Consider the following 23,128-nt stretch of genomic DNA (forward strand, 5'->3'; position numbering starts at 1 on the left):
CCCCCCCCCCACATTCCCATCTGCACCCCTCACACCAAATGGAGCTACATCAGCCCACTCCTCTGGTTCCTGCTCTCTCCAGTTCTAGTGCCAACCCTTCCCCTTGGGCAATGATTGCCAAATGTGGTGGTCCGTGCGTGGTTTGGGGTGGTGTAAATTATTTCTGACTGTGCAAGTTTGGCCTCCTTCTCTGAGAGAGGGCAGGTGGCATTGCTTCTGCCAGCCTTGCTTGGCAGCACTTTAAGTTACAGCTGGAGCGCCACAGGAACCTCATTGGTTGAGGATGTTAATTGCTCCAGTTGTGCTGGTCATGACCTCTTCCTGGCTATTAATATCCATTTTTTTGGGTGGGGGTTGGAGCCTGCACTGGAATTCTATAGGCACTGTGTGGGGTGGGGAAGTTGTGACCTCTCCTTCCTGTAGCAGATTTTCTGTCTCTTTGGCCACGCCCTGGATTTATGTTGGCAGAAGCCAACACAGATACTGGAGTGAATCTGGCCCTATATGTCTTCGTCATCTTTTTCCTGTCATTGCAGTGTCCTGTTCACTAACACTAGGTCCTTCCTTTGGACCTGCACCAAACTAATTAGTATGTTATGCAAATCGTTTTTATCCAGAGTTAATGTCCCCTCTCTGAAGCGGTCAGCCATAGGGCTGCTGGAGCACTGTGGGTCTGTGTTGTGTTATGGTGGGAAGTGCACACAGCTGCCTTCATCTATCCATTCCATCACTATTCCTCAGTGTTTGTACCACAAAAACTATGTGCTGCCTGACTTTGCGCCAAGCATTGATAAATAAGCTACATCTGATAGTCTCGCAGATTCACTTCTACAGCAAAGCTATCAGGTCTCCTTTTCAGGCCAGCTACCTTGTGTCAGCATGAATCAGAAAATAGATTGAACATTACTGTCAATCTAAACCTAATGTCTTCCGGCTTGAAATAGAAAGTGCTAATAGAATAGTCTCTGTTTTGCTGCACCCTACTGGATTTCCCTAGTGCTAGTGACCAGATGTGTAATGGTTGTAGGAGAGGTGGAGAGGGATGGCGAGAACAAGCTGGGCTTCTCCTGGCTTCTATGGTGCGATGTCTTCAAGTCATTGATTTTAAATGATCAAGAGCTTAAAAGAAGTGAATGCATTTGGTCAGTAATGCTTTGGAGAAGGTGCAGAAGGCTTTATGCATCATCTGTGGTCTGACCGGGGGAGTGAGCAATGGTTACCGTTTTATTCACAGATTTCTTTAGCACCCATGCATTTCAATGGGAATGCTAGAGTTGTGGTGTTCACATGGAATCATAGAATTGTAGGACTAGAAGAGACCTCGATAAGTTATCTAGTCCAGTCCCCTGTACTCATGGCAGGACTGAGCATTATCTAGATCATCCCTAACAGGTGTTTGTCTAACCTGCTCTTAAAAATCTCCAATGATGGAGATTACACAACCTCCCTAGTGTGACAAAGCTCTTTCTCTATCTTGGTGGGTCCTGCGCTTATTGGTGGATTTTCTTGCCTCAGAGATTCACAATGTGGGTTGGGGAACAGCCCAGAGACCTTCCCCTCTGGTAGAACCCACAGTCCAGATCAGTTGGGAGGTTTGGGGGGAACCCAGTCCCACCCTCTGCTCCGGGTTCCAGCCCAGGGCCCTGTGGACTGCAGCTGTCTAGAGTGCTTCCTGGAACAGCTGCACGACAGCTACAACTCCCTGGGCTACTTCCCCATGGCCTCCTCCCAACACCTTCTTTAGTCTCCCCACGGGACCTTCCTCCTGATGTCTGTTAATGCTTATACTCCTCAGTCCTCCATCAGCATGTCCTCTCACTCCCAGCTCCTTACACACATACACCTCACTAACTGGAGTGAGAGCCTTTTTATACCACGTGTCCTGATTAGCCAGTCTGTCCTAATTGATTCTAGCAGCTTCTTAATTGGCTCCAGGTGTCCTAATTAGCCTGCCTGCCTTAACTGGTTCCAGCAAGTTCCTGCTTGTTCTGGAACTGCCCCTGTTACCTTACCCGGGGAAAAGGGATCTACTTAATCTGGGACTAATATATCTGCCTTCTATTGCTCTTCTGTAGCCATCTGGCCTGACCCTGTCACACTAGGCAATTTATTCCAGTGCTAAACCATCCTGACAGTATTATCTAGACCATCCCTGACACCTAGATGGTCTAGATAATACTTAGTCCTGCCATGAGTGCAGGGGACTGGACTAGATGATCTCTCAAGGTTCCTTCCAGTCCTGTGATTCTATGATCATGTCCTCTCTGTCTTCTCTTCTCCAGACTCAACAAACCCAATTTTTTCAATCTTCCCTCATAGGTCATGTTTTCTAGACCAATAATCATTTTTGTTGCTCTTCTCTGGACTTTCTCCAGTTTGTCCACATCTTTCCTGAAACGTGGCACCCAGAACTGGACACAATGCTCCAGTTGAGGCTTAATCAGCGTAGAGTAGAGAGGAAGAATTACTTGTCGTATCTTACTTACACCACTCCTGCTAATACATCCCAGAATGATTTTGGCTTTTTTTACATCCAAACACAAGGTCCTGGAATCTGAAACAAGAGGCAGATAACACCGTGGTAGCTGTCCAAGCAGCAGAGTTATGGAACACACGATCCAAAAGCCAAAGAATAAAGAGTAGACTGTATCTGAGAGAGGGCAGCAGGTGCAGGAGCAAAGTGGGTCCGGTAATTAGATCTGCATCCATCCTTATGTAGACAGTGAAGCATGGCACTGGAGCTAGACATAACAGACCGTCCTCTGCTATGCTGTCTCCTCTTGCTTTGCGGTTCTATTTTAAGGATTCCTCTCCCTGAGGCTGTGGGGAGCTGCAAATCAGCTGGATCGGACTGAGTTTGTTAATGTTGCCAGTGTAATGTATTTAATGTCATTGTAAAGCCCCAGGTCTGCAGCAGACCTGTCACAGAACTGGGGAGCAGCCCGTCCGCTCTGTCAGAAACCAGCACAGCCCCAAACACTCATTCCATGGGATCATTTTCACTTTTCAGTTAAAATCTGGCTCTGCCCACTTCCTTAGACACCCTCTCCCCAGTAACCTAAAACTGTGTGGGGAGGTTATTTGGAATCCTTTTCAATGCTCCTGCACTTTGATATGCTGTTTTGTTTTCTGATGTATTTCTCCATTTAGTTGGCTGTCATAATGTTAGAGCTCCACGGCTGATGGACGGAAACTCAGTAGAGCTGATCTCACTTGAAGCAAACAGCATTTCAGTCCATTTCAAGCAGTGAGCAAATCCTGGCTTTTCATAAAAATGCTGTTCTCCAATAGTTCCCATGTTGTTTCAGGTGGTTGTGAGTGAGTCCTTCTGGATCTCCTAGACCATGTTTAATGGCCTTTCCCTCTTTTAGCATTATTCAGAGCAGTAAAACACAAATATACAATTAAAAGATGCTGGAGATTGTGTCTTCTACCCCAGCTGTCGAGACAGCTCACTGAGGGATTCTGTTGAGGACAGTTAGTCTCTCTTGAAACAGGAGCCTAAGGATGATGCTGGTGGAAACGACCTGCATGGGTCCTTCTGAATAAATCTCAGAGTTCACAAATGGCCCACAGATCCTCTCCGATACAGCTATGATGTTTAGGGTTTATCTGCATTCCATCTTGAGCTTATCCTAGCACTGGCCAAGAGCCAATTAAAATGTGTCTATCGCAGGGCAACTCTGACGGGGTCCTTGTCACTACCTGGCCTCCTATGAAAAACTCAGCTCAGTTTCTACCACCCTCATCGCACAAGCCTTCAAGGGCAGGTCTCTGAGAAGGGCTACTTAGGAGACAGAAGGAGGAGAGTACTTGGGAAACGCGGATCACAGGGCTCAGTTTTGGTTTCCTTTATAATCGTTAACTAACGTACTGTTTTGTCATAAACCTTGACGACTTGGATTCTCCAAAGCCTGAGAGAATTAGTCCGATTGAAATTCACTGGAAATTGGATGCCAAAGTCCCTTAGATGCCTTTGAAAACCACAGCCTAACTCTTGAGAAAAGACCTTGCTGGCTGCATCTGGATTTTGATTAGTTGGTTTTGCAGAGTCATTCCTTTAGTTTACAGCTTTATTGTCAAACTAAGTAACCCCTGCAGCAGCAGGGGGTTCCGATTCCATGGCTCATTTAGTCCGTGGCCCCTCTGCCTACCCTGACAGCAAGGATGCTAATTAGTGTCAGTGGTGGAGGTTGTGGGTTTTTTTTTTTTTAATCTGGTTATTTCCCCTAGGAACTGGAACAGGACCATCAAACCAATTTCATAGAGTTCACATAGGCCATAAGCCATCAGATGGTAATCGCTTGCGGTCACTGCTGACATGAGCTGAATTTGAAATAGTGACTTGCAGGTGAAAGGTTCTATCTCCTGGGTCCTGTTGTATTAATTTTGGCTCTTTGGGCCCATATAGTTGATCTAAAGTGTTAACAGGAGCCTGAAACTGTCCAACACAAAAGAGTTTTAAAGAAGGTCTGGGGTTTGGTATATAGAGACCGTGGCCTGCATAGTACCATGGCAAGCACACCAGCAAAGTCATGCCAGAAGTTAGAAATGTATTGATTGAAATACACAAAAGGAAAGGAATCAAATAAGGCAAAAGGGATTGAAACTGAAATTGAGTGGCTATGTAAAACAAAAATCAAAACGTATCAAAATCTCTTTTTAGAAAGGGTGAATATCGGTTAGTGTCTCTCAGCTGTCAAACAGTCCTCCTTAGTGGAGAGGAAAGGATTAGTTCCGTTCAATTTTGAGTCGGGGAACAATAGTAACCTTCCTGCTTTTTGACAAAACAGATGCAAAAGGGAGAGAAGAGATAGGGTAGTAACAGGGAGGGGGAAATACGGCTTTTGTTTATGTTCTCAGGCTACCGGGCAGCAGGTCAGTCTTGGATGGTGCTTTGGACTGGCAGTTTGGGCATAACAGCTGTTGCTCTAGATTCCAGCTCATCTGCCTGGTCAGGGACATCATCTGCCTGGTCTGGTCAGGTTCCTCTCCTTCACTGGTCCGTCACAGGCTGAGTAGAACTAGATGGGCTGGTGCAGTTGATTTCGGGATCTGGTGACAAGCCATGGGTGGGGGTAGGACAGAAAGGGACACCTGAGGAAGGGGAAGACAGAGCAGGATCTCACATGCATCAGGCTGGGATCCTCACTGATGTAGCGATGAGTTTCAGGGTCTGGTGTCTTTGAAAAAATCTTTCCGTTGCAGCCATGGTGATGGTTTCACCCCCGTTTCCCTTTCTAAGGGCCTCAAAAAGTGCAGAATGGCTCATCCTCTCATTATTGTATCTACCAATTAGGCCCAATTTCTGAAGCACCAATTTTGGTCCACCGATTTCCAGTTTCACACTTTTCTTGTCTACCAGGCATGATCTTAACACAGTCCTTGAGTGGCATCAGTAAACCGGCTCTGTTTAAATTAATTCAGTCTGTCTCCTTCCCAAATCTTTCTTAAACAATTTTTATATAACAGGTCATTGTAATAATTCATGAACCTTTACCTACTTTCCAACAGTTTGGCTCACAATTCACATAGGCCTGCAAGACCTTAATTAATACAACAGTCCTCATGTGGTTTCAGCCTTCGTTATTAGATGTGATGAATTAGAACATTAAAACATAGAGTTCCTTAAGAAATCATTTTAGCCTGAGATGCTGCTTTTTCCCTGCCCGTCATTGCTTTCTTTTCCTTTTAACCATATCCTGTAGTGCCTCACTGATACATTGAGGCCAATGGCTCTATTCTGATCTTGGCTTCTGGATCTTGTTGCAGGCTCGCAGTCACTCGTTGTGGAGGATTGAGCCCAGTGAAGGTGTAGTTCCCCCGGAGGCTAAGGTATCGCTGACTCTGATTGCTAACTTGGATGACACGGTGAAATTCCAAGACAAGATGAACTTGTTCATACAAAACAGCAATACCTATGTGATCCCAGTCCAGGCTGTTGGCATTGGTACCACGATTGTCACGGACAAACCCTTTGCTCCAGCACTCAACTTGGGACCCCATTTCAGGTAGGTCATCTCTCTGGCTCTCTTTTTCCTATGCTTCTTCATCTCCATGGACCAAATAAAGAGCCCCAGCAAGGACGTTTTTTTATTATAGTCCCTTAGGACTGTAGGTACAAGGGCATGGCTCCCATTGACTTAAATAGGCGCTACATAAGTGCATTGGAAGACATATTGTAGCCCTTTCAAAGTCACTTGTCACTTTAGAATGCTAAGAAGATGGGACGTGGTTGACAAAATTCCACTAAGTGGAAATTGCAGAAGGTCCAGGAGGCTGAAGATTGACAAATGATGCATAAAAAAACCGTTTATTTTTTGATCATTCAAACATTTTGCTCCTTTTTTCACCTGATGGGTGGGTCATGACCCCCACTCCCCTGCAGCAGCAATGAATCTTGATGTTGCTCTTTAGCAGCCCCTCTTCTAAATTAACAGTACTGTTTTCTTTTTACCTGCAGCAGGCTCCACACCTCAGCGCCTTGGGAGAGCAGCAAAATTTGTCTTTGTCCTTGAACCTTCCCTAGCTCACTTATTCCATGGGTCCCCTGCTGGAGTTCTGTCTATTAGTGTCAGGGCTGGGACGTAGGCAGTCAGGCTAGTGGTTATCTTGTGGGGTGGGCGCAGGTCCCCATTGCCAGCTGGAGTTCAGGACTAGAAGGTCAGGGACTATAAGTTAGATACCAGGAATCCGGCTGAGTCAGGAAACCAGGTGGTTGAGATCAGGAGCAGGCAGTGTTGGATGTGCAGTCCAAAGCAGGGTGGAACCCAGTTATATTTAGTCCTGCCATGAGTGCAGGGGACTGGGCTAGATGACCTCTCGAGGTCCCGTCTAGTCCTATGATTTTATCATTCTATGACGTCTTATTCCTTCTTCTGGCTTAAACAGGGGAAGAAGGCCAATCAGGAGCCCCAGTCTTCCAACAGTTGGGGCCCAAAGGCGAGTTCTGAGTGAGCTAGGTTTCAAGGAGTCCTGGTTCTAGCATATGCTAGTAAGTCATCAGTGGGGGGGTTGGAGCATGATGCTGCCCAGGAAACCTGCAGATCCAGGTTGGTTAGAGACCTGCGAGTCATGACAGTTAGCCTCTCTTCTCATCTTTCTTCATGTCTCCCCTCCTCTTGCGCCTCATCTTTTCCCACCAATCTCTCTTGGCTTTAGGGCAGAAGCTGGAAGAAAAGCTTTATATCTTGATTGGAAAAGAGAGAATGACTGCAAGATCCTGTTTTGAAAATAGTTGCGGGAAAGCAAAAGTCCATTGACCCTGGATGGTGAATGGAAAAGAGATGAGTCTCAAATGGAAGAATTTAGCTCTAAGGGTTTGAGATACGATAGTTTTCAGTCACCTAGACTAGTTTTGAGCTTTAGTTCCATTTGAGTGTAGATGTCTGGGGCGTTTTGTGATCCTTGGTTAACTATAAGTAAGGCTGTATTTTAGTCACGGGTATTTCTAGTAAAAGTCACGGACAGGTCACGGGCAGTAAACAAAAATTAATGGCCCGTGACCTGTCCATGGCTTCTACTATATAACCCTGAATAAATCTTGGAGTGGGGCGGCCCTGGGGTGCCCGGGATGCTGGGGGCGGGGGGGGAGCGGCCCTGGAGCGCCACGAGTGCTGGAGGGAGGGCGGTGGTGTGCAGCCCGTGACCCCCCGCTGGTGCTGGGAGGGGGGTGGGCAGTGATGTGCAGCCCGTGACCCCCGCTGGTGCTGGGAGGGGGGTGGGCAGTGATGTGCAGCCCGTGACCCCCGCTGGTGCTGGGAGGGGGGTGGGCAGTGATGTGCAGCCCGTGACCCCCGCTGGTGCTGGAAGGGAGGTGGGCAGTGATGTGCAGCCCGTGACCCCCGCTGGTGCTGGAAGGGAGGTGGGCAGTGATGTGCAGCCCGGGGCCCCCGCTGGTGCTGGGAGGGGGGAGGGCAGCAGTGCACAGCCTAGGATTGCCAACTTTCTAATTGCACAAAACCAAATACCACTTCCCTGAGACCCTGCCCCTGCCCTTCTGAGGCCCTGCCCCCACTCACTCCAGCCCCCCCCCCCCGTTACTTGCTCTGCCCCACCCTCACTCACTTTCACTGGGGGTGAGGGCTCCAAGTGGGGCCAGAAATGAGGGGTTCAGGGTGTGGAAAGGGATTCTGGGCAGGGGTATGGGAGGGGGTGAGGGCTCTGGGGTGGGGCTGGGGATCAGGGTTTTGGGGTGCAGGAGGGGTCTCCGAGCTGGGGCCAAGGGGTTTGGAATGCAGGAGGGGGCTCAGGGCTGGGGTAGGTGATTGGGGTGTGGAAGGGGGTGCAGGCTCTGAGAGAATTTGGGTGCAGGAGGGGGTTCTGACCTGGGGCAGGGGGTGGGGTGCGGGGTCTGGGAGGGAGTTAGGGTGCGGGGGTAGGTTCCGACCTCGGGCAGGTTGTTTGGGGTGCGGACTCCAGACGGGCAGCGTTTACCTCAGGCAGTCCCTGGCTCCGCGCTGCTCTCGAAAGTGGCTGGCTTGTCTGGCCCCTATGTGGAGGCACAGCCAGGAGGCTCTGTGTGGTGCATGCTGCCTGTGCCTGCAGGCGCCACCCACACAGCTCCCATTGGCCATGGTTCCCAGCTCCCATTGGCCATGGTTCCCAGCCAATGGGAGCTGCAAAGCCGGTGCTGGGGGCAGAGCCAGCACGTGGAGCTTCCCTGGTCGTCCCTGCATCTAGGGGCCGGACATGCTAGCCGCTTCTGGGAGCTGCACGCAGCCAGGGCAGGCAGGGAGCCTGCCTTAGCCCCGCTGTGCCACCAACCGGACATTTAACAGTGCTGACCAGAGCTACCAGGGTCCCTTTTCGATCGGGCAGTCTGGTTGAAAACCAGATGCCTGGCAATCCTAGCGCAGCCCGGGACCCCCACTGGTGCTGGCGGGACTGGCAGGCTCCCTACCTGGCTCCGTGCCTCCCCGAAAGCAGCGACATCCCCCTCGCTCAGCTCTTAGGCAGAGACATGGCCAGGCAGCTCTGTGTGCTGCCTCTGCCCAGACCGCCGGCTCTGCAGCTCCCCTTAGCCAGGAACCACTGCCAATGGGAGCTGTGGGGGGTGGTGCCTGCAAGCAGAGGCAGCACGCAGAGCTACCTGGCCACGCCTCTGCCTAGGAGCTAAGCAAGGGGTATATTGCTGCTTCGGGGGAGCTCCCTGAGGTAAGCGCTGCCCAGAGCCTGCCTCACCCTGTCCATTGCCCCAACCCCCTGCCCCCTCCCACACCCAAACTCCTGCTGCTTCTGGGGGAAGGGGGCGCGGTGGCCTGAGACTTCCCCAGCAGCGGCTGGTGCAACTGGCCCAGAGGCTGCCTGCGCTGCTGCAGGGCCAGGTGTAGCGGTCGCTGCAGAAATCATGGAGGTCACGCAAAGTCGTGGAATCCGTGACTTCCGTGACAAACTTGCGGCCTTAACTAAAAGCTCCATAAAGGCTTGGGTTTGTCCACCACTGTTTCCATGGCTATTCCTGATGGTTGATCAGACATGTCCTGAAGGCCAGATTGGATGCATAGTGATAAGATATTGGCAGCATTACTCAATTCATGTTCTTCTGACCGTCTTTCTCCTCCTATCCTGCAGCATCTTCCTGCGGTTAAGCCACCATTGCAACTAGCTGCAAAACTGCAACTAAATAAAGTGAAGTGGGGCATAGATACTAAGATGAATTTGGCCTTTACTGAACCAGAAATAAGGCATCTGTACAGAACTTGATTTAAAGTTCAGATCTGTCATTGCGCATTGCACGAGATGGCATATTTCACACAGCCATTGTACGCTTCAAATGCATTTTTAACATTTTCTTTCACAGACTAATTTGGAATATGGTGTAAATTCTGTTTTTGTATTTAGCCAGGTATGTTATACTCACTTTTCATTGGCTGCATATTCTTTACCTCCAAAACAAGACAGTAACTGTGCCATGAACAATTCGTCTGCCAGTCATGCTTATATTAGTATCCAGTGAAATAATTACTACCTTACACTTGATGTTTCTGTCTCATTGACTATTCATTTCATGTTAGCTCTTGTTATTTAGCCCCTGATGTCACTCCAGTCTAACAGCAGACAGGGCCCGGCCCTGTGCTCACTGTAGCTAATGGGGAAACTATTGACTCTGTCTAGTTCTTGTAGCACGCTTACCACCGTCTTCTCAGAATCTCTTCAATGAGAACAGAGCCTTAGAGCCCAATCCTGCTAGGTGGTGAGCACCTCCTGGTGGGGTAGAAGTTAAAGGCACTCCGCTCCTATCTGGAGCAGGCCATTAATCTGTAGCAGTTGAAGAAAAGGGTGACAGTCTACCCAGATGTTCAAATACAGATGCACACTGTGTTTTCTCATTGCAATGAAAGAGGATCTCTTTAGCAGCAAAAAAAGCTTTAGCTTCTCTAGGAAATGGAGTTGCAGGATGCAGGCCACCCAGTGCCCTTTCTTTCCTTTAGTCTGAAATCCCTGGAGGTCGTGCATGAATCCAGTTATCTCAGCCAGTTCCCACAGGGAGGCCTGGGGGTTTGTCAAGCTCCATTGGCTTGGCAGTGCAGAGATCTTAATGAGAGGAATCACAGACAGGATTCGGTCCTTTCAGGGTCATGTTGGGAAAGGCTCAATATCTCCCCTCCAGTCCTCCAAGGTTTATTTTGTAAAATGTAGATGGATCTTTATGTAGCTACACTGCAGCTGGGAGGTGTCTACAATCTGATTGATCTAGCGTGCTGAAAACAGCAGTCTGGCCACAGTGGCTCGAGCTAGCTGCTCATATCAGGGGGCAGGCAGGATTGTACTCCTGTGCCTAGCCCGAGCCACCACCTGTGCTCAGCGGCTGCACTGAAGGGAAGTTGTAACAGACAACAGGGCTGGGTACTTGTTTGCCTCTCCTGCCATGGCCAGTTTAAACCAGCTCACTTTGTGGGACTCTGGGGACTAGCTTTGCACAGATACGTAGAGGATATTAAAGAGAGAGAAGGAGAAGCATAATTACTGCAAATGCTGAGATTTGGTCCTTTCTGTTTCATTCTTTACAGGGCCAGCTCCAGCTTTTTTGCCGCCCCAAGTGGCGAAGGGGGGAAAAAAAAAGCTAAAGCCGCGATCGGCGGCACTTCGGCGGCAGCTCTACTGCTCCGCTTCATTCTTCGGCGGCAATTCGGCAGCCGGTCCTTCCCTCTGAGAGGGACCGAGGGACCCGCTGCCGAATTGACACCGAAGACGCGGACGTGCCGCCCCTTCCTGCGCTGGTGCCTGGAGCTGGCCCTGATTCTTTATTGCAGCTTGTTAGGAGGCGCTCCGTAAACTGAGGGCCATTTGGCACAGAGTGGCTCTTTAAAAAATATATTGTGTTAGCCATCGCTTCAAGCCACACAAGTCTCTTGGGATGTCACAACATAGCATTCTGTTAAGAGTTAGTGTTAATGCTGTGGGTGCAGTTGAATAGCTGCGTTCCAGCAATCATAGAATCATAGGGTTAGAAGGGACAACAAGGGTCATCTAGTCTAACCCCTTGGCAAGATGCAAGATTTGTTGGGTCTAAACTAACCTTTTGAAAACCTCCAGTGAAGAAGCTTCCACAACCTCCCTAGGCGTCTGTTCCATTGGCCTACTGTTTTTACAGATAGGAAGCTTTTCCTGAGAGTTAATCTAAATCTGCTGTGCTGTAGTTTGAACCCATTGACTCTTGTCCTGCTTTCTGGGGCAAGAGAGAACAATGTTTCTCCATCTTTTTATGGCAGTCTTTCAATATTTGAAGACTGCTATCATGTCCCTTCTTAATCTCCTCTTTTCCAAAGTAAACCTACCCTGTTCCTTCAGCCTTTGCTCATATGACTTGCATTCCAGTCCTTTGAGCATCTTTGTCGCTCACCTCTGGATCCTTTCTATGCATTGGTGACCAAAACTGGACACAGTACTCCAGCTGAGGCCTAACCAGTGCTGAGTAGAGCGGTACTATCACTCCCATGCTATGCCTCTATTAATGCAACCAAAATTGCATTTCTTTTTTTGCCACAACATCACATTGCTGATTCATGTTGAGGTTGGGATCCACCACAACTCCCAGATCTTTCTCAGCAGCGCTGCTGCCAAGCCAGTTCTCCCCCATTCTGTATTCATGCATTTGGTTTTTCTTCCCTAGTGTAGCATCTTACATTTGTCTTTGTTGAATTTCATGTTTTTGTCTTTAGCCCAGTTCTCCAATTTATTAAGATCCCTCTGAATTTTAGCTTTATCCTCCAAAGTGTTGGCAGTCTCCCCCCCACTCCTTCCCAAGCTTTGTGTCATCTGCACATTTGATCAGTATGCGCTTTATTCTTACATCCTGGTCATTGACACAGATGTTAAATAACACCGGACCCAGAACAGATCCCTGTGGAACCCCACTTGAGACCTCCCTCCAAACTGACATCATTCCATTAATAGTTTCTCTTTGTTTGTGGTTGTTTAATCAATTCTGTATCCACTTAATGGGAGTTCCGCCAAACCCGCATTTCTCCAGCTGACTTATCAGAATGTCACGTGGGACTGTGTTAAAAGCCTTGCTGAAGTCCAGGTATATTATGTCTACCACATTCCTCCTATCCACCAAATCAGTTACCCTGTCAAAGAAGGTATGATGGTATCATGCTGGTTTGGCATGATTTGTTCTTGGTAAATCTGTGCTGGCTGCTAGTGATCACCTCTTCATCCCTCCTCCCTCCCCCCGGTATTGGCAAATTGAATGTTTTATACATTTCTCTAGTAGCTTCCCAGTTAAATAAATGACCTTTTGCTCTCTCAATAGAGACACCCCACCATCAGTAACCTTTTCCATCTGCCTCTATTCTGCTGTTCTTCTAGTCTGGATCCCTGCTGCTATCGCTTCAAGATAACCAATCGTGGACGACGAACCCATCAGCTCTACTGGATGACAGAAGGTTTCCCTCCATTTCGCCAGCGTAACCATTTCCCTGCTATCGGTAATGCCAAGGGCAAGAACTCCCCCCAGAAACCAGAGACCCCCTCTCCGGTGTTTAAGCTTCGACCATTAAGGATGGAGCTGATCCCAGGCAAGACCATGGATGTGATGCTGGAAGGCTCCTCTGACACCCCTAAGGTAAAGGACTGCAAGAGCTGCAGCGTTTCAATTAGATTGTTGCCACTGGTATTTCTTAGGCTGGTCCCTTGACATTTATCTTAGAAAATGATCAATTTCTTTCAAGAATTGCTGTAATGCCACAAGTTACCATGGTAGCACCAGTTGCTTTTCTTGCTTGGGCACTATTAGTCGCTAAGGCTTTTCTTGTTACTATAGCTACCATAAACCTAACATTCAGATGCCAAAAATACCAGCTGACTTCTGGGGCAAGCAACAAGTTACAGGGAGTCATGTGCTGAGGCAGAAGGGAAGTCTGAAGAAATAATATTGAAGTGTCTGGAGAGATTAGGATCACAGCCAGAAAGTAATTAGAAAAATGCAAGGTAATATAATGGGAGAGGGGAATAATCCAAAACACAGCTATGTAACGGGGCCAGTCACCTCGAACACAGGCATTACTTATATTTATAAAGAAATTTTAAAAATGTCCATTTAACATGCTGTGTCCTGTCGGGAAACGTTAGACCTAATGCATTGTTTTTAAAGAACGCAGAGTGATATCTTCCACTCTAAGAGGCTGTTCCCACAGATCATTATATTTGACAGCTCGTTTCTCATCAATATTTTCCATCCCAGTATGCCCTGCCCTTCTGTCCCAGGGACAGCATGGGACATCAAGTATAGCACTGCAGCATGCTGTGAAAGGCACTAAACCCAGGCTCCAACCGGCTAACGGGGGGGAAACCGGGAATGCTGAAAGAGACTTAGATGTGATAATGGACAACAAAGTTCAGGGCTGTGTGTATGCACATTACAGCACAGGGACCTAATCATCCCTTTCCACTGACCCCACACTCCCCTTTCCTTCCTTGAGTGAAAGGGAGCCTTGCACCATTGGTTTGAGGCTTGGGGAGGACTCAGAAGTGGGAGTGAAGCTTGCTCCTCTCCTCCCCTTGCCCAATGGAAGTCCTTCTGCAGGGTTCTGGTTTAACAGGCAGGGAGGGAGAAGAGGGGGTTGCCAGTCAAGCTGTTCTGGATTCTCCTGCTTCAGAACTGCAGGCCATAGCTGTGCATAGTAATTCAGAGGGAATGTTTCTTAGCTTGGGTTGTCCCTGATGTCAGTGCTGTGGAATGCTCCGGGGGAGAGGTGTTTCTGGAGTACTCACCAGCTAGCTGACCCTCTCGGAGGAAGTTTTCTGTTCCCTCCTGGGCTATTGCATGCCAAGGGAATAGATAGTATAGCAATGTGGTTGCCCTTCCCTCTGGCAGATCCCCAATGGTCTATGAGCTTAGTGGGGTGGAAATCTTGTGCTGTGTCGCAGGGGGAGACCCTGTCCGTCCCAACTGGTGGCAGAAGAAAACCCAGTTTTCACACTTCTGCATGGCTTTTTCCAGGCAGCAGAGATTCTGGTTGCTGTACGGTTCTGTTAGGACTGCTACTGGGGTATCCTATTTAGTTATGGGCACCTCATTACCTGATAGATGTTGACACATTGGATTGGGCCTAAAGAAGAGAATCAAACGATCAAGAGGCTAGAGGGACTGACTTGCTGTCTGGATCCTGACAAGGGCAGTTGGGACCAAGGATCAGAGCCAGGTGAAACCTGGGGCTGGGAGTAGCAGAGGAGTTCATGGTCAAATTCCAGGCTGGGGTCAGTGTCCAGGTCAGGAGGCGAGATCCAAATCAAGCCAAGGTCAAAGACAGGAATTCAAGAACGGGAATGATCATGGCAGCTGCAGGAGATCCACGCTGTTGCCTAGACACTTCGTGGACCATCCCTTGGGTTTACCTAGGGTGGGGAGCCAATCAGGAGTCATGAGGCTGCTGCCTCTCAGACCCCTTGAGGCAGGACTTTCTGTGGTCTGTGCCTGCAGCAGGCCTGGGTAGTGGAGCATGAGCTGGTTATAGATGCTGCTCGGTGGCAGCATGTAGGTGTTCACTGCCTGGCAGCTCTGCAGGCCTCACCTCAAGACTGAGAAGAGCTCTGAGTACGTAGCTTGGTTATGTGACAACTTTAGCAAGTACCGGGAGGGCGCCAAACTCCAGGGAAGGAGGAAAAGTGTTGTTATAGCACCATAGGGGATAGCTTAGGAGTAATGGGATGAAATTGAAGATTTGCAGATGATACAAAACTACTCAAGATAAGTCCCAGGCAGACTGTGAAGAGTTACAAAAGGATCTCTCAAAGCTGCGTGACTGGGGAACAAAATGGCAGATGAAATTCAATGTTGATAAATGCAAAGTAACGCACATTGGAAAACATAATCCCAACTATACATATAAAATGCTGGGGTCTAAATTAGCTTTTACCATTCAAGAAAGATCTTGGAGTCATTGTGGATAAGTCTGTGAAAACATCCATTAAAAAAAGTGAACAGAATGTTGGGAATCATTAAGAAAGGGATAGATAATAAGACAGAAAATATCGTGTTGCCTCTATATAAATCCATGGTACACCCATATCTTGAATACTGCATGCAAATGTGGTCGCCCCATCTCAAAGATATATTGGAATTGGAAAAGATTCAGAAAAGGGCAACAAAAATGATTAGGGGTCTGGAACGGCTTCCGTATGAGGAGAGATTAATAAGACTGGGAATTTTCAGCTTAGAAAAGAGAAGGCTAAGGGGGGATATGATAGAGGGCTATACAATCATGACAGGTTTGGAGAAAGTAAATAAGGAAATGTTATTTACTCCTTCTCATAACACAAGAACTATGGCTCACCAAATGAAATTAATATGCAGCAGGTTTAAAACCAACAAAAGAGTATTTTTTCACACAACACACAGTCAGTTTCTGGAACTCTTTGCCAGAGGATGTTGTGAAGGCCAGACTATAACAGGGCTCAAACAAGAACTAGATTAGTTCATGGATGAATGGCTATCAACCAGGATGGGCAGGAATGGTGTCCCTAGCCTCTGTTTGCCAGAAGCTGGGAATGGGCGACAGGGGATGAATCACTTGATGATTACCTGTTCTGTTCATTCCCTCTGGGGTACCTGGCATTGGCCACTGTTGGAAGACAGGATACTAAGCTAGATGGACCTTTGGTCTGACCCAGTATGACCGTTCTTATGTTCTTGTGTAAGGTGACTCAGAAAAATCTCCTGACGTGAGAATTGTGGGGTTGGCCAGTTGACTCCCAAGGAATGTGTTGCAAGCCCCAACGCAGAGGACTTTTAAAACTGGATCAGACAAACAGAAACATAGAGGAGGAAAGAATCTTGCTTTGACAAGGAAAAGAGCTGACTGGATTATAGGGTCCTTTCTGCCTATAATTTTTGTGATGGTTTTGAGGGCAGGTTTGCTGGCATCAGGATTCCTTTATCTATTTTCCTTAATATAGCACCTATTTTTTAAAAAATGATTCCCTCCAGTTTTATAAAAGTTTTGTGCTTGGCAAAGGGATAGATCATAAAAATATTAATTTGATGCTTTAGTTATTATGGTCATAGGTAGCACCTAACTCAGAAGTGTCTTCATCAGGAGTTGCAGAACACATGGTATTATGGAAATGTTAGTATTGAAAAAACAGAGTGCAGTATAGAGAAACACAGGAAATGTTACAGACAGATGTATATATCTTTATTCCTATAGGCTATGGTGCCCAGTGAGTGCCAAGAATAGGTAACAGGCTGCTGTTCGTGCACATGGAACCCATTGGCTTTGTACCAGCAGCCAAGATGTATCTCAGTACTGCTGCTAGTGTCGCACTGACAATGAGCTGTGACTGTTTCCTGCACAGGTAGTGAAGGAACGATTGATTTGCCATGCCATTATAGGGAAGCAGTCTGGGAAGGAACGGATAATGCAAGTGGACGTCACATGTGAATTCATCGCACCCATTCTGCACCTCTCCTCCAAAGAGGTCACTTTCCGAGTGGAGAAGGTAAAGCATTAGGCTGACTGCTGGCATTTAATAGATAGTCAGCCAAATAGCTGTTTGAAAGGATATTGTGTGTGTGTGTGTGTGTGTGTGTGTGTACAAACGTGTGCAAAGACTGTGAAATCCTGGCCCCATTGAAGTCAATGGGAGTTTTGCAATTGACTTCAGTGGGATTTCGCTTTTAATAGTGTTTTACATGGTCAATCTCCTTTAGAAGCATTAATTAATTCCTCAGCGTCCCGCTATGCCTGTGGGTAGATAAGGTGCAAGCAGTGGGAGGGATTAGCTGCCCAAGTACCTACTTTTCATCTTGGCCAGGATCATACTTAGGGCGGCCAGCCAAGGCGGCTGCACTTCTATTTTTACCACACTAGCTAGGGTGGGGGTGTCTGCTTGAGCTGGAAATTACACCTCCCCGCTGGAGTGTAGATAAACCGCAAGAGCGGTTAAGTGACCTTCCCAAGGCCCCTGGGCAAGTCGCATGATAGTGTATTGAGAAATAAAGAACTGATCAGCTTCCGTGTGGGATGGTGCCATAGCAATGCTGAGGCCACGAGCGGGGTTCCAGATCATCACACATGAATGCCAGTAAAACCATTGCCCCACCCCACTATGTGAGCTCTCTGTGCATCTGATTTAGGAAAGATTCAAAGACTTTCTTGCTTGTCTTTCTCATGCAAGAAACCCCATTGACTTTAATGGGATGCCTCAGATCAGTAAGGTTGGCAGGATTTACTCTGTGAATAAAAGCCCTTTGTGCAGTTAGACTGAGAAAGATTCACTGTCTATTAGTTAAAGTATAGGACTTGGAGTCAGGGGACCTGTGTTCTGTTCCCCACTCTGCCACTGCACTTTCCTGTATGATCTTGGTCAAGTCATTTCACTTCTTTGTGCCTCTACTTCCCCATCTGTAAAATGGGGATAGTAATACTTCCCAGCCTCACATGTTATGGTTTGTAAAGTAAATGCATTTGAGGGAGAAAAGGGCTAGAAAGTATTAATAGTGATAGAGCTGGTTGAAATTTTTCAAACTTTGCCAATTTTGGGTGTGTGAGAATTTTGAAATAAGAAAAAGAAAAGGGGGGGAGAGGGAAGGGGAGAAATTGACAAAATTGTCATTGAAAAGTTTCCCCAATTTCTGACCAGTTATACAGCTGGTCATAATGGTTTTTGAATTTTGATGAAATTTCAAATTGGAACATTTTGAAAATTGGGGAAAGGGAACCCAGGAAGAAATGAGAAAAAGAATAATAGATACCAAGGCCAGAAAGGGACCACTGTGATCATCTAGTCTGACCTCCTAAATACCACAGGCCACAGAACGTTCCCAAAATAATTCCTAGCGCAGATCTTGTAGAAAAACATCCAATCTTGATTTTAAAATCAAATCACCATGACCCTTGGTAAATTGTTCCAATGGCTAATTACTCTCACTTAAAATTGTGTGCCTTATTTCCTTATCCTTATTTTTTCTTGTGACATTGTAGAAACACACCGCTATACCCTGCTTCGTTCAGAAAATGCTTTAGTGTCACCCTACAAAGCCAGCATTGTCATGTCCACACACAGACTTGATGGGGCATGTTGGACTTTGCTTATGCCACAAAAGCTGTAGAAATGAGCTGCTGTGCTGTGGCGGAGGATTGAAATCTCCCTTCCAGGCCCAGCTGCCTGCCTGCAGCACAGTAGTCCTAGTGGGCATGTGCTTGTCTCGGGGTTTCTCTTCCTTTCTCACATAGCTTTGCATCTACACAGCGCCCCAGTGATGTCCTGACTTCGCAGTATGAACCTCTGATCTTAAAGAACGTCTCCTCCCTGCCACTCAGCGTTCTCCTGTCCCTACAAGCCCCCTTCTTCCTCTGTGATACAGACCAGCAAACGCTGCCTGCAGAGGCTCAGGTAAGCAGACTGTAGGTTTCATGTAAGGCTCCTTGGTGTGTTTGTGTCTGAGGAGCAAAGAACAGAGAGGCTTCCAAGAGTAGCACTGAGATTAATTCTATATGATCATCAGCGTGTTGATCTGAGTTAAATCTGAAAGCAAAGCAAACTATTGGATCATCTGACACACACATTTCTGGGTTTTTGAAATACACTGGTCTAAGGTAGCTGTTCTGAAGCCTAGGAGGGTTGAGGAGCAGCGGAGTGATGCCTTCTTTTGGTGCTTGTGTAGCACCGACCGACCCTGGTCATCGGCAGGCAGGATCGAACCTGGAGCAGCTGGAGCTTAGGGCATGAGCCTCTACTGCATGAGCTAAAAGCCAGGTGGCTGTTAGTTAAGGCTGTAGAGCAGACTCATTTATCTCTGTCTCAGTGGTTTTGGTGCCACTAGATGGGACAGAGCACCACACCCAGGAGTGTGTGGGTTACACTTGGGGGAGAGGGCGGAAAGGGGCGGGGAAGAGGCAGGGCAGGGGCGAGAAGAGGCGGGGTGGGGACAGAAAGAGGTGGGGTGGGGTGTGGACTTGGGGGAAGGGGTGGAGTTGAGGCAGGGCTGGGGGCAGAGCGAGGGTGGGAAGAGGCGGGGTGGGGCTTGGGGGAAGGGGTGGGGGGGGGGGGGGGGGGGGGGGGGAGGGGGGGGGGGGGTTGAGCACCCCCAGGTAGAGAGGAAGTTGGCGCCTATGATCCCAAGGCTGGTGTATAGGCTGTTCAAGGGAGACAGTTGCTCCAGTTTGCTCAATATCACTACCTGGCCAGGAGCACTCCCCTTGCCTAGTAGTTCTGGTAGACTGCCCTTGCTCCGGCTCCTGCCCTAGTCCATGCCTGTTTCACGCTAGCCAGCCCCTGCTCCAGCCAACCACCTCGTGTTCTGACACGCCTGTGTAAATGATGAGCAATGGAGTTACACGGAAGTAAAATCAGTGCAGGTGAGATCAGAATCAGGCCTGCTGACTCATCACACTTGCCACAGTATTGCATGAAATTGCCACATCGTTTCCTGGCAGGAGATTTTCTCCTCGGTTTGGGTTGGGCAAAGCCATTGGAGCTTGAGGTTTTGCAAACCTCAGACTAATTTTGGGGTTGATAGAATTAGTTTGAGTTCCTGACCCTTTTTCTTGACTCATGTTTCCTCCCCCCACCCAAATGGATATTCACTTACAAAACCAGGAACATAGGGAATCCTGTGCTGTGTATTAGTGATAAGGGAATGACTTCTCGTATCTAGGACTTCGTGGTTACGAATTTGCTGCAAACAGTAGCCACTTAATAGTGACAACAGAGCTAACCCTCAGACCTCCTGCTCAAAAAGCACCATCCCCTAGAACTTCAGTTGCAGGAGATGCTCTATAACTATTAACAGAACAGGGCTTATGAGACACAGAGGAGCAGTTCTTATTTTACACAGTTTTATATAGGAGCAATAGTGACACACAAATCACAGCCAGTTCACAATATGCTGTCTTTATTTCTTCCATTGGCTTTTTTTTCTCTCTGTACTGTTTACTTTTTTTTTAGTCTCAACATGAACCCAGCAATGTACTGGTTAGTCAAAACTTTGAGGGGTTCAAAATTCAGCAAAACTTTCTGCTGGATTGATGCAATGCAGAGGAATGTGTGTGAATCTGAGAAGGTCTGAAACGCGACTCATTGTGGGCTGATCTGCCAGACACTTAGGCATGCTATAATGAGGCTCAGAGATGGATGGGCTGAGATGCCCGTGGTTTTTTCACGGATTGTCAATGTGTGTTTGTGCATTTCACACCATTGGACTGGTAAAGTTCAGTCCAACAGTGATTAATCCCTGTCTGTCTCAATGCAGCCCAGGACACTAGAGACCGGAGAGGAGCAGCATCTCTCCATCAGGTTTGACCCTTCCTACAGAAAGGATTTGAACACCCGGGTTGCAGAGGAGGTCCTGACTATCCGGTATCTGGAACACCCTCATGAGGACCAGGTCACCCTTCGGGGTGAAGTGCACTTCCCAAACCTCCACTTCCAGACTATGGATTTGGATTTTGGCTGCATCTTGAATGACACTGAGGTTGTACGTTACATCAAAATGACCAACTGCAGCCCGCTTCTCGTCAAGTACCACTGGTCCTTCCTGATGGACAACTATGAGAACCAGATAAGGTAGATGTGGCATTGCCTTATCTATTATCCTTGGAGCTTTCCTCTTTCTCGTGTTAGTGTTTTGTTCCTTCGTGAAACCCAAGACTCTTTGCTTGGAATTGGACTGATTTGCTTTCAACTTCCTCCATTTGGAAATAGTTCCCGCTGTCTCTGCTCTGACAACCTGCCAGTCTGACTGGGCAAGGCTAGCTGCATGAAAGCCAGATGAGGTGTTGGGAGGTTGTGCTGGGGAGGCAATATCCATCCTGCTAAACCAAGGCCACGATAGGAGTTGGCAGAGGAGTTTGCAGCTGCTTGTCTAATCGATGGACTCAATCGCAACTGAAGCCCTTTCATATCATTTGTGGAAGGTGATGGGGCCAATAGATTCACAAAGCCCTATATCCCATAGTTCTGCCCATGCCACCAGCCTGTTCATGACAGTGCAGTGGCCCAAACTACTGCCCCTCTGCTCCACTGCCAACCCTGGTGCAGCCCTGGTGGGGGTGTAAGGTGGTGTGGAGGGCTTTATCAGGCCTCCTGGCCCAGTGTCGGATTCTGCCCCTAGTAGGGCTTTTTTTCTAACCTATTAAAGTGCTTATCACATGCACTGAACTGTTGTTCAAAACAACCTGTAAAGGAATAGTGAGTTCTGTAGCTCAGCCATAAATGTTCTCTGGTCAGCTATCAGTGTTGTCTGCCTGAATGTCCTTAGGGAATCAGAACTGCTCAGCTTTGTTTTGAGGGTCCCCAAGCCAAGGAAAATGGGTTGATCCAATCTTGCAGTATAACCATCAGAGCACTTCTGTAAATACGTGCCCAGCAGCTCTCCCCAGCTCAGCACAATACAAAAGTAGGGTTTGGGCAGTTATTCTAATTACAGTAGTAAATGTCACAGAGGGTCCTGTGGCACCTTTAAGACTAACAGAAGTATTGGGAGCATAAGCTTTCGTGGGTAAGAATCTCACTTCTTCAGATGCAAGTAATGGAAATCTCCAGAGGCAGGTATAAATCAGTGTGGAGATAACGAGGTTAGTTCAATCAGGGAGGGTGAGGTGCTCTGCTGGCAGTTGAGGTGTGAACACCAAGGGAGGAGAAACTGCTTCTGTAGTTGGATAGCCATTCACAGTCTTTGTTCAATCCTGATCTGATGGTGTCAAATTTGCAAATGAACTGGAGCTCAGCAGTTTCTCTTTGGAGTCTGGTCCTGAAGTTTTTTTGCTGTAAGATGGCTACCTTTACATCTGCTATTGTGTGGCCAGGGAGGTTGAAGTGTTCTCCTACAGGTTTTTGTATATTGCCATTCCTGATATCTGACTTGTGTCCATTTATCCTCTTGCATAGTGACTGTCCAGTTTGGCCAATGTACATAGCAGAGGGGCATTGCTGGCTCCAAGCTGCAGTGTAGACATACCTTAGTGACGGTCAGATTGCACACCAGTATCAGTTCCAGAGTGCTCCCTTTTACAGGCTAATCTCCTTTTAGCCTGGGTCCAGCAATCACTCACACCCCCTGTAGTTACTGTCCTTTGTTTCAGTCTCCTTCAAGTATCCTTGGGGGGGGGGGGTGGAGAGGCTCCTTCTTTAGCCAGCTGAATGCCCCAGGAAACCTAACAAACTTAACTGCTGGGTATTGATGTGCTGCCATTCTGAATAACATAGACCATCAGTAAACAATTTCACTTAGGAAACTGGGGTCTGGCCCACAGGAGGGACCTTTTGGGAAGTAGAGGAGATCAGATATTGATACTTGGAGAGTTTGGGGAGAAAACTCAGCCATTGAAGTTTATGCCCCTTGCAGAATCAGGCTAGCAAGGATTCCAGGATAGAGAAGAGTGAGAAGAGGCAGGGAAAGCAGGTGGAATACGGTGGGCTGGGGAAAGGCATGGGCTGTTATAGCAAAGCTTGGTGGCTCCAGTCATCTCCAGGCAAATTAGATTAATGTTTAATTACAAGCTAAAGAGAGACTCTAATGTTGGTTATTGAACAGTGGTTATACATTTTAGAGTAAGGTAAGTGAGGTAAGCACATTACTGTGAAGCCAGCATGGAATTAATTTAATCTGTGACCATTCGCTGGCTGAGTGCCTAGGTAGCTGTTGTTATGTTTTAAATATCATTGCATTTTTGGAAAC

The 23,128-nt window shown here is 47.7% G+C and overlaps 1 protein-coding gene across 1 annotated transcript in view; it reads left to right on the plus strand.

Moving 5' to 3' along the window:
* HYDIN (HYDIN axonemal central pair apparatus protein) overlaps positions 1 to 23,128 on the plus strand; it is a 372,923-nt gene that overhangs the window by 178,677 nt on the left and 171,118 nt on the right. Inside the window, exons 18-22 of the mRNA XM_034788808.1 lie at positions 5,773 to 6,011; positions 12,817 to 13,072; positions 16,804 to 16,947; positions 18,700 to 18,843; positions 20,702 to 21,015. Coding sequence (XP_034644699.1) covers positions 5,773 to 6,011; positions 12,817 to 13,072; positions 16,804 to 16,947; positions 18,700 to 18,843; positions 20,702 to 21,015 — 1,097 coding nt within the window. The remainder of the gene's footprint in view (positions 1 to 5,772; positions 6,012 to 12,816; positions 13,073 to 16,803; positions 16,948 to 18,699; positions 18,844 to 20,701; positions 21,016 to 23,128) is intronic.

Source organism: Trachemys scripta, chromosome 13, assembly GCF_013100865.1.
Source record: "Trachemys scripta elegans isolate TJP31775 chromosome 13, CAS_Tse_1.0, whole genome shotgun sequence".
In the NCBI taxonomy this organism is placed as follows: domain Eukaryota; kingdom Metazoa; phylum Chordata; order Testudines; family Emydidae; genus Trachemys; species Trachemys scripta.